Source organism: Neophocaena asiaeorientalis, unplaced genomic scaffold (genome assembly GCF_003031525.2).
Source record: "Neophocaena asiaeorientalis asiaeorientalis breed wild unplaced genomic scaffold, Neophocaena_asiaeorientalis_V1.1 scaffold581, whole genome shotgun sequence".
Taxonomy (NCBI): Eukaryota; Metazoa; Chordata; class Mammalia; order Artiodactyla; family Phocoenidae; genus Neophocaena; species Neophocaena asiaeorientalis.
This window is the reverse complement of record NW_020172732.1, coordinates 1,810,539-1,824,952: the sequence shown is the minus strand read 5'-3', so window position 1 is coordinate 1,824,952 and position 14,414 is coordinate 1,810,539. Positions and strand designations below refer to the sequence as shown.

General features: G+C 37.7%; 1 protein-coding gene across 6 annotated transcripts in view; it reads right to left on the bottom strand.

Moving 5' to 3' along the window:
• The window catches only part of PATJ (PATJ crumbs cell polarity complex component), a 336,033-nt gene that overhangs the window by 226,029 nt on the left and 95,590 nt on the right, over positions 1–14,414 (bottom strand). For 4 of the 6 annotated variants that reach the window (XM_024740399.1, XM_024740403.1, XM_024740400.1 and 1 more), the window contains exons 19-21: positions 12,894–13,289; positions 5,704–5,827; positions 84–258 (exon numbers count right to left, since the gene is read on the bottom strand). In XM_024740399.1, the coding sequence (XP_024596167.1) occupies positions 84–258; positions 5,704–5,827; positions 12,894–13,289 (695 nt within the window). The remainder of the gene's footprint in view (positions 1–83; positions 259–5,703; positions 5,828–12,893; positions 13,290–14,414) is intronic. The other 2 variants (XM_024740404.1, XM_024740405.1) reach the window with 1 other exon arrangement.

The window sequence follows — 14,414 nt, the reverse complement described above, 5'->3', positions numbered from 1 at the left end:
TTGCTTTACAATGTTTTTTTTTTTAATAGAAGCAAAAAGAAAGCTATTTTATAATGCGAAAACAAAGAGAAATAATATCATACCATGCATCAGTGGCATGTCTAGAAGACAACATTCCTATGTATGCCGAGGCCTTGGAAACAGCTAGAGCCCTGGGGAGCTGGTATGGAGGCAAGTCTTCTTGCTCCCTTGTTTGAGCCACAGCAGGAAGTTCAACAAGCAAGCCAGGACTTTGAACGTCATTTGGAATCATCATGCCTAAAGAGTAAACCCAGATGATAGTGAGCACACGATATACTCATTCATTCTTCATTATACTCATTCATTCTTCATTAATTCAATAAATAGTCATGGATATCTACTACAGGCAGGCCCCTTCCAGAGAGAAGACTTATTTATACTAAACTAAATAAGTAAAACATTTAATATGTCAGATGGTGACAGTACTATGGTAAAAAAAATTCTGCAAGGAAGGGGGATAGGGGTTGCTCAGTGAAAGAGGGTTACAATTTTAAGCATGGTCTCACTGAAAAGATGTTATTTTAGCAATATGAATCTTTTATCAAAAGAATCCCCCTTATAAGTCAGAAAGAGAAAGACAAATACTATATGATATCACTTATATGTGGAACCTAAAAAATACAACAAACTAGTGAATAAAACAAAAAAGAAACAGACTTACAGATACAGAGAACAATCTAGTGGTTACCAGTGGGGAGAGGGAAGTGGGGAAGGGTAATATAGGGGTAGGGAGAAAAAAAAGTTATTATGGACTTATATGAAATCATGTATGTGAAACGTCTGAAAATCATAAAGCACTGCAGAATTTAAAGAATCTTTCATTCAATTAAGAATCCCCTCTACGATGGTATTCTTACTTTACTAAATTTTCCCTTTATCAACCTAGGCTGTCTCAATTACAGGCATACTGACATTTCACTGATTAAAAAAAAATAATTCCACAGAATAACAAATAACCAAATAAAAACACTTACATTTTTAAAGGGGCTTTGTTTATAAATTCCAGGATTCTTTTACATTTGTTACCTTATTTAATTCTCACATTAAACTATGAGTTAGAAAAGATAATAGCAACCATATTTTATAGGTGGGGAATTCCAGGTCAAGGAATTTTTACTAATTAGAAGGAACAAATTGGGACTTCCCTGGAGGTCCAATGGTTAAGACTCCGTGCTTCCACTGCAGGGGGCATGGGTCTGATCCCTGGTCAGGGAACTAAGATCCCGCATACCACGTGGCACAGCCAAAACAAAAAAGAATGTACAAATTTACCTGACACATCACCTGTGTCATTTCCCCATTTCCTGAAAAAAGGAGTAAAAAGAGCAGAGCTGTGCATGCAGTCCTACAGCACATGTTTAGAGACCTGCACCCAGACTGGCATAAACCCATTAATTACTCTTAAGATATACCTCAGTATCCATTATATCTCATCCATTATAAATTCCCAGCCAATCTTTCTTCATCATGTTATACAAATATGATGAAGAGTAAATCAAATGCCTCCCTTAAATCCATACATTTATGGTATATTTTTGAGACTTGGCTCATCAGAATATTAGAAATGATCACTAAGAGATATAGACACTCTTCTAAAACTTTTCCTATAAGCATCACCTAAACTTTCCATTTCTTCATATTGAACAAATTTTCTAGTAAACTCACTTCTACTTCTGCTTTTTGTCTTGTCTAGACACACTGGAATCAGGATCTAATCAGCAGAGAATCTGAAGAGGGGGTGAAAGTAACTGTAATGCTCAGGTGGCATCAAAGGAAGTCTCCGGTACCTCAGACATGCTTCACTCCCATCCCCTGGGCCTACATTCCTGCACGGTCAAATCCATACCAGTACCGCACTGCTCTAGCTTTGCCTGTGTCTACCTTCCCTTGAGAAGGGGCCAGGGATGGGATGGTAATTCTGGCACGAACGGCCTAACACAGGAGTTGAAAGAACAGAGAACCGGCTCTATTTGCAGAGCTATTTCCCATCCAGCTATGCAGCTAAAGCAGCCTATTAAATTGCGGCGCTGGGTTTCATAGGTTGCTTCAGTTTCTTTAAAACTTTTCATTACCTGCTCCACACAAGGCTGCCCATACCCTTTGCCCACTCCTCCTCCACGGACACCTTGGCAGTGCTCAGGTACACATCTCTCCTCTCTCACCGTGCTTGACACAGGCAGACTTACAGAGCTGTTCATCTAGTGCACCACGGTACCTGGGAGCCCATAAAATAAATCGCATCCTTCGGGGCCTATGCCGTTGTTAGGTAACAGCCACAACAGAAGCACACAGGTTAGGAAAACAGGGAAGTTTACTTATTTACTTTTTTTAATATTTATTTATTTGACTGCATCGGGTCTTAGCTGAGGGATCTTCATTGCGGTATGCGCAATCTTTCATAGCGGCACACGGGTTCCTTTCTAGTTGTGGTGCGCGGGCTCTAGAGCGTGCAGGCTTAGTTGCCTCGCGGCATATGAGATCTCAGTTCCCCAACCAGGGATCAAACCTGCGTCCCCTGCTTTGGAAAGCGGATTCTTAACCACTGGACCACGAAAGAAGTCCCCAGGGAAGTTTAAAAAAAAGGTTCCTAGACAAATGGAAGTTAAAGCTTATAGGAGAGAAATGGGGGAAATTTCCAAAAGGTTTATACTTAGTGAGGTGCACGAATAGAAAGATAAGCAAAATAAAGGCAAGAAGAATGCAAGTAGAGAAGAGAGGGCGTTACTACACAACTTAGCAACTGGAAAAAAAAAAAGTAGGGAATCGGCATGCTGTTAAATCACCACCCAGGAGCAGCACATCACCTTCTCCTTCAAGAAATATTTCTTGAGCACCCACTATGGTAACATAATCAGGTATAAGCCTTGCCCTCCAGAAGCTTATGGTTATAGACAGGCATGCAAATACGCGAGTGTGCCTGACGCTGTTGTGCAATGACAGAAATTCATCCAGGTTCACTGGAGGCCCATTCCAGGCTGGGCCAGTCAAAGACTGGGAAACAGAACTACTTTCTGTCTGAAATCTTCTGAGATCTCTTAACACGAAATGTATTACTGATTTGACATTTATCTTGTATGCTTTACATTATTAATTATGCTAATTTCTAGGTTTAGTTTCACAGCCCATGAAGAGCATAGGCTCTTTGAGGAAACCTACTTTTAGATTAAGTACAGGGTCAAAAATAGCCCTTTACACATAGGTTCTCAAAAATAATTTTTAATGCAATTGCTCATAAGTAAATCGAAAATTGTCTGTTACTAACAGAGTGGTCAAAGGGCTACAGATTTGAAAGAGGCCTCACAGAACACTTAGCCCAATTCCATCATTTTACAGCTGAAGACGTAGAGGGGCTTGGAGAAGCGGGCAGCTCGCCTGGTGACACAGCAGGTTAATGGCTTAGTACTCAGGGGCCTGGGACTGAAATTATACTGACTCTACCAATAATTTCTTAATCTGCCCATGGTTAGCACTAACCCAAGTACTCACACCTGCCCCACAGCATTCTGGCAGCTCTCAAAAATTTTTCCAAAAAGCACGTGGTTATGAACACTCTTCTAGTGAGGACAGGCCTAAGGTATACAAGCGTAGCTTAATTCCTAAAGCTATAATCTCCAAAAATAAATTCCCAGGGCCTTGTCAAATATTAGATTAAGGCAGTATGGTGGGTTGAATGATGGCCCAACTAAAATATGTATATCCCTGCCACAGAACCTATAAATGAGAACTTATATGGAAAAAAGGGCTTTGCAGATGTAATTAAATTAAGTATCTTGAAAGGAGACCATCCTGGATTATCCAAGTAGGCCCTAAATTCAACAGCAGGTGTCCTTATAAGAGAGAGAAGAAGAGAAGACATGAGTAGGGAGAAGGGGAGAGAGCCACGTGAGGACGGAGGCAGAGATTAGAACGCTGCAACTGCAAGCCAAAGGATGCTGGAGCCACCTGAAGCTGGACAAGGAAAAGAACAGATTCTTCCCTAGAGCTCTCGGAAGGAGCACAGAATCTTAGTTTAGGACTTCTGGACTCCAGAACAGTGAGAGAATTAACTTCTGCTGTTTTAAGCCACCAAGTTTGTGGCTCTTTGTGACAACAGCCCTAGGAAACTCATATAGGCAGCAGAAGGCAGAGGAAATAACTTTGGAGTCACTTAGATGATACCCAGAGCAGGGCTCAGAGGAAGACTGGATCATCCCATGAGGACAAAATCCCTTTGCCTATCTTTTCCCCAACTCCACTGCCCTTCCTCACAAACACCCTCCCCATATTTCTAGTCTATTCCTTTCAATCCTGACAGTATGAAACAGTAAATGGTTCTCAACCAGGGCAATTTTGTCTCCCAAGGGACATTGGCCAATGTCTGAAGACATTTTGATTTTGATCATGACTGGGAATACCACTGAATCTAGGGTTAGAAGGCAGGGAGGCTGTGAACATCTTACAATGCACAGGTAAGCCCTCTACAACAGAATTATGTGGCCCAAAATAGTGCTTATATGGCTATAAAGTATCAACTGTAATCAAACAGATATGGACCATTAATTCATTTATGAATTCATTTGTGCCATAAATCTCTAAGTATTTAATAGTCAGAGGATACAGAAATGTGGTGAATTAAAAAAAGAAAATAGTATACCAGGAGAGTTTTGGTGAAAAATCCCATTTTTCTCCTAGTCACAATCAGTTATACCTTATGAAAAATTGAATAGACTCATTTAATCTTAGATATTCAAAATTGACTATCCTAATTTTCTTTTTAAATTAACTATTCATGATGTGTTCTGACCTGCAGGGAACTGGCAACTGTTATCATTTCATAGGTGCCTTCAATCTTTCACCACATGAAGAATCCCATTCTTTAGATTTTTACCTGACAGAATGCTGAATTCATAAAAAACGCTTACATAACTTTTCTATAGCTCTCTCTCTCTCCTAATAGCATATTACCATACAACACAAGAACTGCCCACAGAGAAAGACTTTTCCTATAAGTAGAGTCAAAACAGGTGAAGGACAGCATAAATCCTGAACAATGGCTCTATAAATCCCAATGCTATGAAAGACCTTACCAGGTTCATCTAAGGATCTTAATATTACGACATTAAATATTACAGTGTTAGATGAGGAAAGATCATTTTTTAAAGTCAAGTTTTCAAAAATATATAAGAATCAATATGGGAAGAGGCAAGGAGAAGCACTATACTTTTAGGATTCTTTAATGGAAACTAAGTTATTAATGTACCAAAATTGACTGTAATATATGGCTACAAAAATGTTTCATAAATGTTTAAAATCTGTCTCTCTTTATTAATATTTAACAACTCCATTCAATGAGCTAACAGTATCACTTAATAGCATCAGAGATTTTAATATATATTACTAGAGACTTATTTCAGATTTGGCATAAGGCAGTAGTTTTAGTTTTAATCCATGAAGCTAATAAAAAGCAAAATGAGGCAGGGAAAATGCAGCTCTCTCAGAAAACAGAATCTGAAAGCTGTAAGTTGAAATATGACTCACGTTATTTTTCCAGATATTTTGAAGCAGATTAATTAATAAGTAGATTTCAATTCAAAACATTATAATGAATGAAAATGTGACAGTAAAATTCATCATATATACAAATAAAACTGAAAGATTGCAAAATAATGTAATTTGTGTTTATGAGAAACGAAAATCACAAACCTAAATCCAGACTACTTTTCGTTAACGAATTAAGATTTTCCAGATCATCAAATCTGCTTTGTTGACTGTTTCCTTCAGTTGAGGGTATGGAGGATAGGGAATCGATGCCAAAGTTTTCTTTCATCTCAAGAGGAAGAAAACAGAAATGCATTAGTACTTTATGACAAAATGTGGAACACCATAATGTTGTTCAATCCAGATCATAATGATAGCGGAAAACTGGCCCTGCAAACAAGCCTTCTCAAGTAACGGTTTATACTGTGGTAAGCAGTAACAAATGTTAGTAACTTAATATCTGTAAGAGTACAGGCTAGTAAAATCTGTTTTTTCCAAACACTGGATTTTTTACCAAAAAAAAAATTGTTTTATAAACATTAATAAGTAGATTTAAATAAACATTCACCAAGGCAGAGGAATAAAAGATCTATCAAGTTAAGCAAGGTCAACAGTTGAGACTCATTATGCTCTGGATCATGCTGGATCACAACTTAAATAGCTTCATTGCTGATCTGGACACACCCAGTGAATTTTCATAGCTCTAAGCCTTTGCTATGCCCTCCCTGACACTCTTATCTGCCTAGTGAACAACCTGTTCCCCAAACCTAAAACCTACAGGTAAGCACAGTCAAAAGTTATTACACTTTCCTTGCCTTCCTTTTACACACGTCATTTATGGTTTTCCAAAGTTACAATCTTCCAGAACATACAATTTTCATTGATGTATTTTATTATGATATTTAAAAAACATTTATATGCATGAAATTAAAGGACAACATTATGGTCACCGTAGGCATTTACCTTAACTCATTTAATGTGAATAACACTATGTTATTCTCTATTGTTGGAAATTTAGGTTGTTCGAAACAAAAATATGAATTATATTTTTTACAACAGTCCATGTTTTTTCATGGTTGTACTGGTCATACTTCAATGATAAGAAAAGGACCTCTCATGAACTGATGTACCAAATACTGCTAGATTTTATCAAATAGATTATGAATATAATTGAGTATATAACTGTATCAGATACCCAAAGGAGGCTACAGTACAAAGAGTTCAACTCAAATATTAAAAAAGAGGTGAGAAAGGAAATATGACCACTTAGTTGCCTAGAATAAAACAAGAAGAACTTATTAGAGAAAGGAGTCAGGAGGAGATGGCAGCCACTGACTACTTAAAAAGAAGAAATTTTACAACAATTTTTGAACTGTCTGGATTTTTTTTTTAAGTGAATGGCAATTATGTAACTGAGGAATAAGAATTGATGCCTAAATCTGAGCTTTCAATACAGTGGGTATGAAAGGTTAAATCTTTAGAAAAATCAATTCAGTTTTTTTCTAAATAGAGAAAAAAATAAAAACATAAAATTATTCTCAGGTAACTAATCCTCAGGCAAAAAGAATCAGATATTTTAAAAAAGGGCAAAGGACTTAGACATTTCTCCAAAGGATATTTGAAGATCGCCAATAAGCATATGAAAAGCTGCTCAAGGTCACTAATAGAGAAATACAAATCAAAACCACAGTGAGCTACCACTTCACACCTATTTAAAAAACAGAAAACAAGTGTTGGTGAGCATGTGGAGAAATGAGAAAACTTGTACATTGCCGGCAGAAATGAAAATGGTACAGCTTCTATGGAAAACAGTACAATGATTCCTAAAAAAATTAAACAGAATTACCATATGATCTTGCAATTTCACTTCTGGGTGTAGAGCACCCAAAATCTGGTTTTTGAACAAATATTTGTATACCAGTGTCCACAGCAGCATTGTTCACAATAGCCAAAGATAGAAACAGCCCAGATGTCCATCAGCTGATGAATGAGTAAACAAAAGGTGGTATATAGACCTTCAGTGGAATGTTATTCAGGCTCAAAAAGTGAGAAAACGCTGACACGATACATGTATGAACCTTGAAGACATCATGCTAAGTGAAATAAGCCAGACACAAAAGGATAAATATTGTAGGATTCTTACCTATATAGGTAGAATAGTCAAATTCATGGAGACAGAAAGTAGAATAGTAGTTACCAAGGCTTGGGCTGGGGGTGGTAGGAAAGGACAAGAGTTATTGTTTAATGGGTTTAGAGTTTCAATTTGGGATGATGAAAAAGTTCAGCAGATGGATGGTGGTGATGAGTGCACAACGGCATGAATGTACTTAATCCCACTGAACTGTATGCTTGAAAATGGTTAAAATGGTAAATTTATGTTGTGTATTTCACCACAAAATAAAGAAAGAAAGAGAAAGGGAAAGAAAGAGGAAGAAAGAGGAAGAAAGGAAGGAAGGAAAGAGACAGGCTGGTACCCACACTCTTCCATTCAGGGAAGAGACAGAGTTGATATTTCCCATTGTGTCTTGTATTTGGTAAGGACTAAATAAACCTTCATTAATTAAATTGTGTTGTTTCCCCCTATAAATGAACTCCATTTTTATAATTTTGAAATTTAGGTATAGTTTATTTCTTTGTCTACATCCCTAAAAGATTTGAGTTTACTAAATTCTTTATGAAAATAAGCAAACATAAACACTAATCAGTAGGGTTGATGTGATACAATCAAAGCAAGAATTAAAAGAAAACAAACACTAAGTACAATTATGCATCCTGACCACTTATCCTTAAGCTCATGTTAACTGCTGCTCAATACACTTTGATTCTCACCTCAGAAAAGAAGAAACACTACTTTCCAATTCACCCTTGGTCCTTACACTTTTTTTGGGGGGGGGGGTCCTTACACTTTTGAGTCACGTTTCTTTCTCATCTCCAGGCTGTCAGCAGGTGTCACTGCTTCTATAGACTGTCTTGTCTTTTCTTCTTCTTCTTTTCTCTTTTGTTTTTTTTAATTTGGCCACACCATGAGGCATGTGGGATCTTAGTTCCCCAACCAGGGACTGAACCCAAGTTTTGTATACCAGTGTCCACAGCAGCATTGTTCACAATAGCCAAAGATAGAAACAGCCCAGATGTCCATCAGCTGATGAATGAGTAAACAAAAGGTGGTATATAGACCTTCAGTGGAATGTTATTCAGGCTCAAAAAGTGAGAAAACGCTGACACGATACATGTATGAACCTTGAAGACATCATGCTAAGTGAAATAAGCCAGACACAAAAGGATAAATATTGTATGATTCCACTTACATGAGGCGCTTTGAGTAGTCAAATTTTTAGAGACAGAAAGTAGAATTGTGGTTGGTTGCCAGAGGAGGAGGGAAGGTGAGAATGAGAAGTTATTTCTTAGCGTGTACAGAGTTTCAACTTGGGAAGATGAAAAAGTTCTGGAGACGGATGGTGGTAATGGTTGTACAATAATGTGAGTGTATTAATGCCACAGGAACTATAAGCCTAAAAATGCTTAAAAGGTCAATGTTATGTAATGTGTATTTTATCACAATTAAAAATAAAGAACCAGATCTATAAATCTTGATGGCTTCACCCTTCAACTAAAATGGAGTAACAGGGTGGTAGAGAATGATAAACCTATAAGTAGTTGGGTACTATTTGCACTCCACAAATATAGCTATATCTGTAACCCAAAATGGATATTACAATGAAGACAGAAGTGATAATGTTCCTCTACCTTTTTGGAGGGCACCCTCTAAATAGAAAAGCATTGGGAATTACATATTTGTAAGGTATTTCACTGTGTTTTTAAAATCCACCCACTCAGGACTTATTATATTAGATAATAAAGTATCGTCACTGGATCCACCATAATGAGAGAAAGGCAAATAAAGATCTAAGCCCATCCTGATCATGTGGGTACAACTGTTACAGGGGATCAGAATATTCCACCCAGAAATATGCCACTTTGGCATAAGGATTATTTTGAACTGAAGAAAAAGAGTGAACTCAGAAAAGCTTCCTCTCCTCCCCTGATTCTCAATCACCAGAGACAACTCTAGACTCTTCAGCTCAGAGATGGCACTAAGAGAGATGTATATGACAAACCTTACTAAAACAATCCTTATCTTCCATCAATTCCCCCCCATATATTTCCCTTCCCACACTATGCTGACCCTAAAAGCCTAAATCCCTTTTCCTTTGTCTTGTTACTTCTCTACAAATTCACTGTTCTTTGTTAAGATGCTGTATAAGCCCAAGTTCTAACCCCTCCTTTGAGTGAATCATCACTGAGTTTCTCCTGTGTATATGCATGATGCAGGTGTTAATAAATGGTTTTTCTTTTCTTAATCTGTCTTTTGTCAGTTTAATTTCCAGGGCCCCAGCCAGAGGAAACTAGGAGGGTAGAGGAAAAAGGGTTTTACCTCCCATATACTGTCATCACTGCTGGGTGTAGGGAAGGGAGGAAAAGAGCTAATGCCCATATATCCGGGCAAAACTCTAATTCAAAAAGATGCATGAACCCCTATGTTCACAGCAGCACGATTCACAGTAGCCAAGACATGGAAACAACCTAAATGTCTATCAACAGATGAATGGATAGAGAAGATGTGGCACATATATACAATGGAATGTTAGTCAGCCATAAAAAAGAATGAAATAATGCCATTTGCAGCAACATGGATGGACCTAGAGATTATCATACTAAGTGAACTAAGTCAGAAAGACAAATACCGTATATCACTTATATGTGGAATCTAAAATACGACACAAATGAACCTATCTATGAAATAGAAACAGAATCACGAACATAGAGAACAGACTCGTGGTTGCCAAAGGGGAGGGGTTTGGGGGAGAGATGGAGTGGAAGGCGGGGGTTAGCAGACGTAAGCTTTTATATATAGAATGGATAAACAACAAGGTCCTACTGTATAGCACAGAGAACTAGACTCAATATCTTATGATGATATTTTATATTCTTTTCCATAATGGAAAGGAATATTAAAAAAATGTGTATATAGGTTATAAAAATTTAAAAAAGAGTTAATGCTCAAAGCAAGAACATATAATTAAAGAAAATAAAACACTGTTTAGGTAAGACACATTAGGGCTGAAACAATCTTAATCAATGCCAGTTTAGGGAGCCTATACATGTTACCTCACAGAATAAGAAAGCTGGGAAATTTAACAGTTAGTAATTAAGACGTATGCCCTTCAAACTGTGAGCACTGAATGCTGTTTAAACAAGCTTTATGAAGAGCACTTTGATTAACAATAGAGGCAGTGGTTACACTGTGAAAATCATCAATATAAACTTAGAAGAGGGATTTTTTAAAAACCTAATATTATGCAAATGATGTCTGAGATCAGAATAATTTTTTTTTTTTTTTTTTCGGTGCGCGGGCCTCTCACTGTTGTGGCCTCTCCCGTTGCGGAGCTGAGGCTCCGGACGTGCAGGCTCAGCGGCCATGGTTCACGGGCCCAGCCGCTCCACGGCGCGGGGCATGTGGGATCTTCCCGGACCGGGGCACGAACCCATGCCCCCTGCATCGGCAGGCGGACTCTCAACCACTGCGCCACCAGGGAAGCCCCAGAATAAAATTCTGACTGACAACGTGGATTCAAAAATTACTGTATCTGAAACAACCTAGATGAAAATGAAGATGGTACAGTTGAAGAACAGTGTTGAAAGATCAAAACGTGATTCTAGTAATAATATAGATTCTGGCATTAATATGCATTGAAAGAATTTGAATAAAATTCTATCATTAAATGTGAGAACAGGCAAAAAAATTGATATTTTATAGGCTTTAAAAGAGGAATGCTTAACTAAATTTATAAAGTAAATATTATTAATATACATTTGACTATTTCATCTATAGCCCTACAAGTTTGTATATTAAAATGGGCCTGGGCTTCCCTGGTGGCACAGTGGTTGAGAGTCCGCCTGCCGATGCAGGGGACACGGGTTCGTGCCCCGGTCTGGGAAGATCCCACATGCCACGGAGCGGCTGGGCTGGTGAGCCATGGCCGCTGGGCCTGCGCGTCCGGAGCCTGTGCTCCGCAAAGGGAGAGGCCACAACAGTGAGAGGCCCGCGTACCGCAAAAAAAAAAAAAAAATGGGCCTATATTTTAGGTTGCCTTATATTGGGATAAATAGAAAAATTTATTTTTATGGAAGAAAACACCATAACAAGGCAGCATTTATGAATATTCAATAATCTGCAATTACTAACTTGCTCCATATAACTGACTATTCTCTTTGAGGTCAAGCACTTACAGACACAGGAGTGGGACTGGCAGAGGTAGAAAAAACCAATGTCAGTGGCAACATACCAGGTGATTCGATGTCACCTGTTCCCACATTAGTCACATAATCCCAAATATCTGTTCGCTTGTAGACTGCCCAGAGTCCACTACCAGGTGTAATCCTCTGGGGTTCCTTAAATATATAAATACAGCATCTTGCACAGCAGAGGGACCCACAGGCATTTGCAAAAAGGATAAATGTAGGAAGATCTAAGGGAGGCAAGGAAAAAACCCAGCTCTATCTGGCTGTGAGAGAGCAAATGAAGGCTACTTTGCACATCACTGCAGGGAAGTTGCTGACTCAGTGAGGAGGGCACCGTACTGCACCTGAACACACTGCTATGTGCCCCATACAAAAACTTTCTTTTCATTTGCTTGGAAGTTAATTTGGGGAAAGAAATAAACAAACAAAAATAAAACATTAAAAATATCCCTAATGAAAGATTCCAACTGGTGACCAGTTAACTCTAATTTGATTTTTTTAAAAACTTATTGGTGATTTAATAGCGAGGGCAAACCTATTAAAATATAATGCTTTCCTGCAAAGTTGTCAACAGGTAGTATCACAAATGTAAAGATAATCTTCTAGAGTTCAGTGACTTTCTATTTAGTATCATATATAATACAGAGAACAGTGTGGATAAGCAAGACAGAAACAACAATAAATCTTTAATCAATTTTGCCTTGATTTTCCTTGACAAATACGTTATGTGAGAAATACAGAGCTGTGTCTCCCTGAGAGAATTTTTTTTAAAAAATCACAAATGGCAAAAGAACTCTTCCTTGAAATCGGTAATTAGGAGAAAAACATCACTAAAAAATCAAGGTAAAAGAAATAAAACCCACCATAAAAGCAAGGCAACTACAGTTTATTGACTCCAGCCAGAAGTTACATAATACAGAAATGATGAGGTTTACTTAAAGCAACACACTGTATGGTACATTTTGGAAAAAATGATTAATGATGAAAAGATCCATTGAATTTTGTTCAGGGGGAGTCAGGGAGGATGTGGAAGATGTGTTCTAATCCCTTACCATGTTTTCAGTGCTATAGCCACACTGCTGCATCTCCTGGGAATACACGCTCATCATGGACCTGGCTTCTTGAGGCTCAGGCAGTTCACAATCCTGGTACCACTGTGTACCAAAGTGAAGCTCCTTCATGGATGGAACAGGAGCAGCCTCTTGAATGTGAGATGAGGCATACGATTCCATGGACTGAAAGTGGTTTTGATAGAGCTCATATTCTTCATCAACAAGCATTTCTCTTTCTTCACCCATTTCCTGCAATCTAGGCGCCATAAATTCAAGCATTTCCCAGGCCTCCTTACTATTGTCTATCTCTTTTTGTTGGGACTGGAAAGCCTTTCCCAAATCTAGAAATGGCTCATCCACAAGCTCTTCTTTAAAATAGGGCTCATCTCTAAATCCCTGTGAATAAAAATTGTAAAAAAAACTTTAAACTACGTCTGTATTAAAGCTGCACCCTACACATTAACTGGAAAATTAACCCCTGACATAACTGCAATGACGGTATTACATGACAATGCATGGTTAACCTGACAGCTCTCCATTACAAATGAGAAGAAATACAATCTCACTGCCACACAAGCCTCAAGCCTCAACCCTGAAAAGAAACAAACGACAAGAGGCAAAAATCTGCCTTTGGCAAGGTGACTGACTAGTCTGAAAGGTTCACTATACATCAACTGCCTTAAAATTCTCAGTCAGAAATAGGAATTTTGTTAAATTGCTACACTGAATATTTAACTCCTGCATCTCATATAAAAACTAATACATAAACATGGATGCGCTTCATACTATCACTTAAGAAAGCAAAGACTTAAAAGGTCAGGATTTTCAGGTTTATGTAACTAAAAAGAAATTAATGGTTATTTGAATGTTTACAAAACATTCTCTATAAACTGAAGATATGGGGAATATGTCTCAACTACTTTGAGTATGACTCTTTTATAATATACCACTTAATAGAAATTTATTTTCACATCTTCATTAATAATATAAAACAAAAGGAATGAATACAGTATGCTCTTCAATTAATTCATACTTCACTAATCAGAAAAGCAAGTACATAAAACTGAAGCTAGATAGTCATGCATGAGCAGAAACTCTGTTGAGTTCCTAGGTAACGCTTGAGGAATATATGGATCTGCTGAGCCTTTGACCTAACTCCAAAGCACCTTAGGGTGCTGGGCACAATGAGGCCCAATTCCCTCTAAGGGATCAACGACATTTCCTATTTTAAGTCCTATTCATTAAGTATCAATAAATGCAAATTCCTGAAATGAATCTATTCCTTCCCATTGCTTCCTCACTTGCAGCTAGACATCATTGCAGTGACACTTTTAAATTAATATACTATACCAAATACTGTAACCTAGTTATTTCAAAAAAAGAAAAAAACTGCATTTAGAAGGCATATTTAAACATGTCACACAGTTATGAAACTGTAACAAAAAATGTTTAAACTAAAAAAATATAATGGACATTATAGGACTACATATCAGCTTTAGACACTGTCAACAAACTATGTAA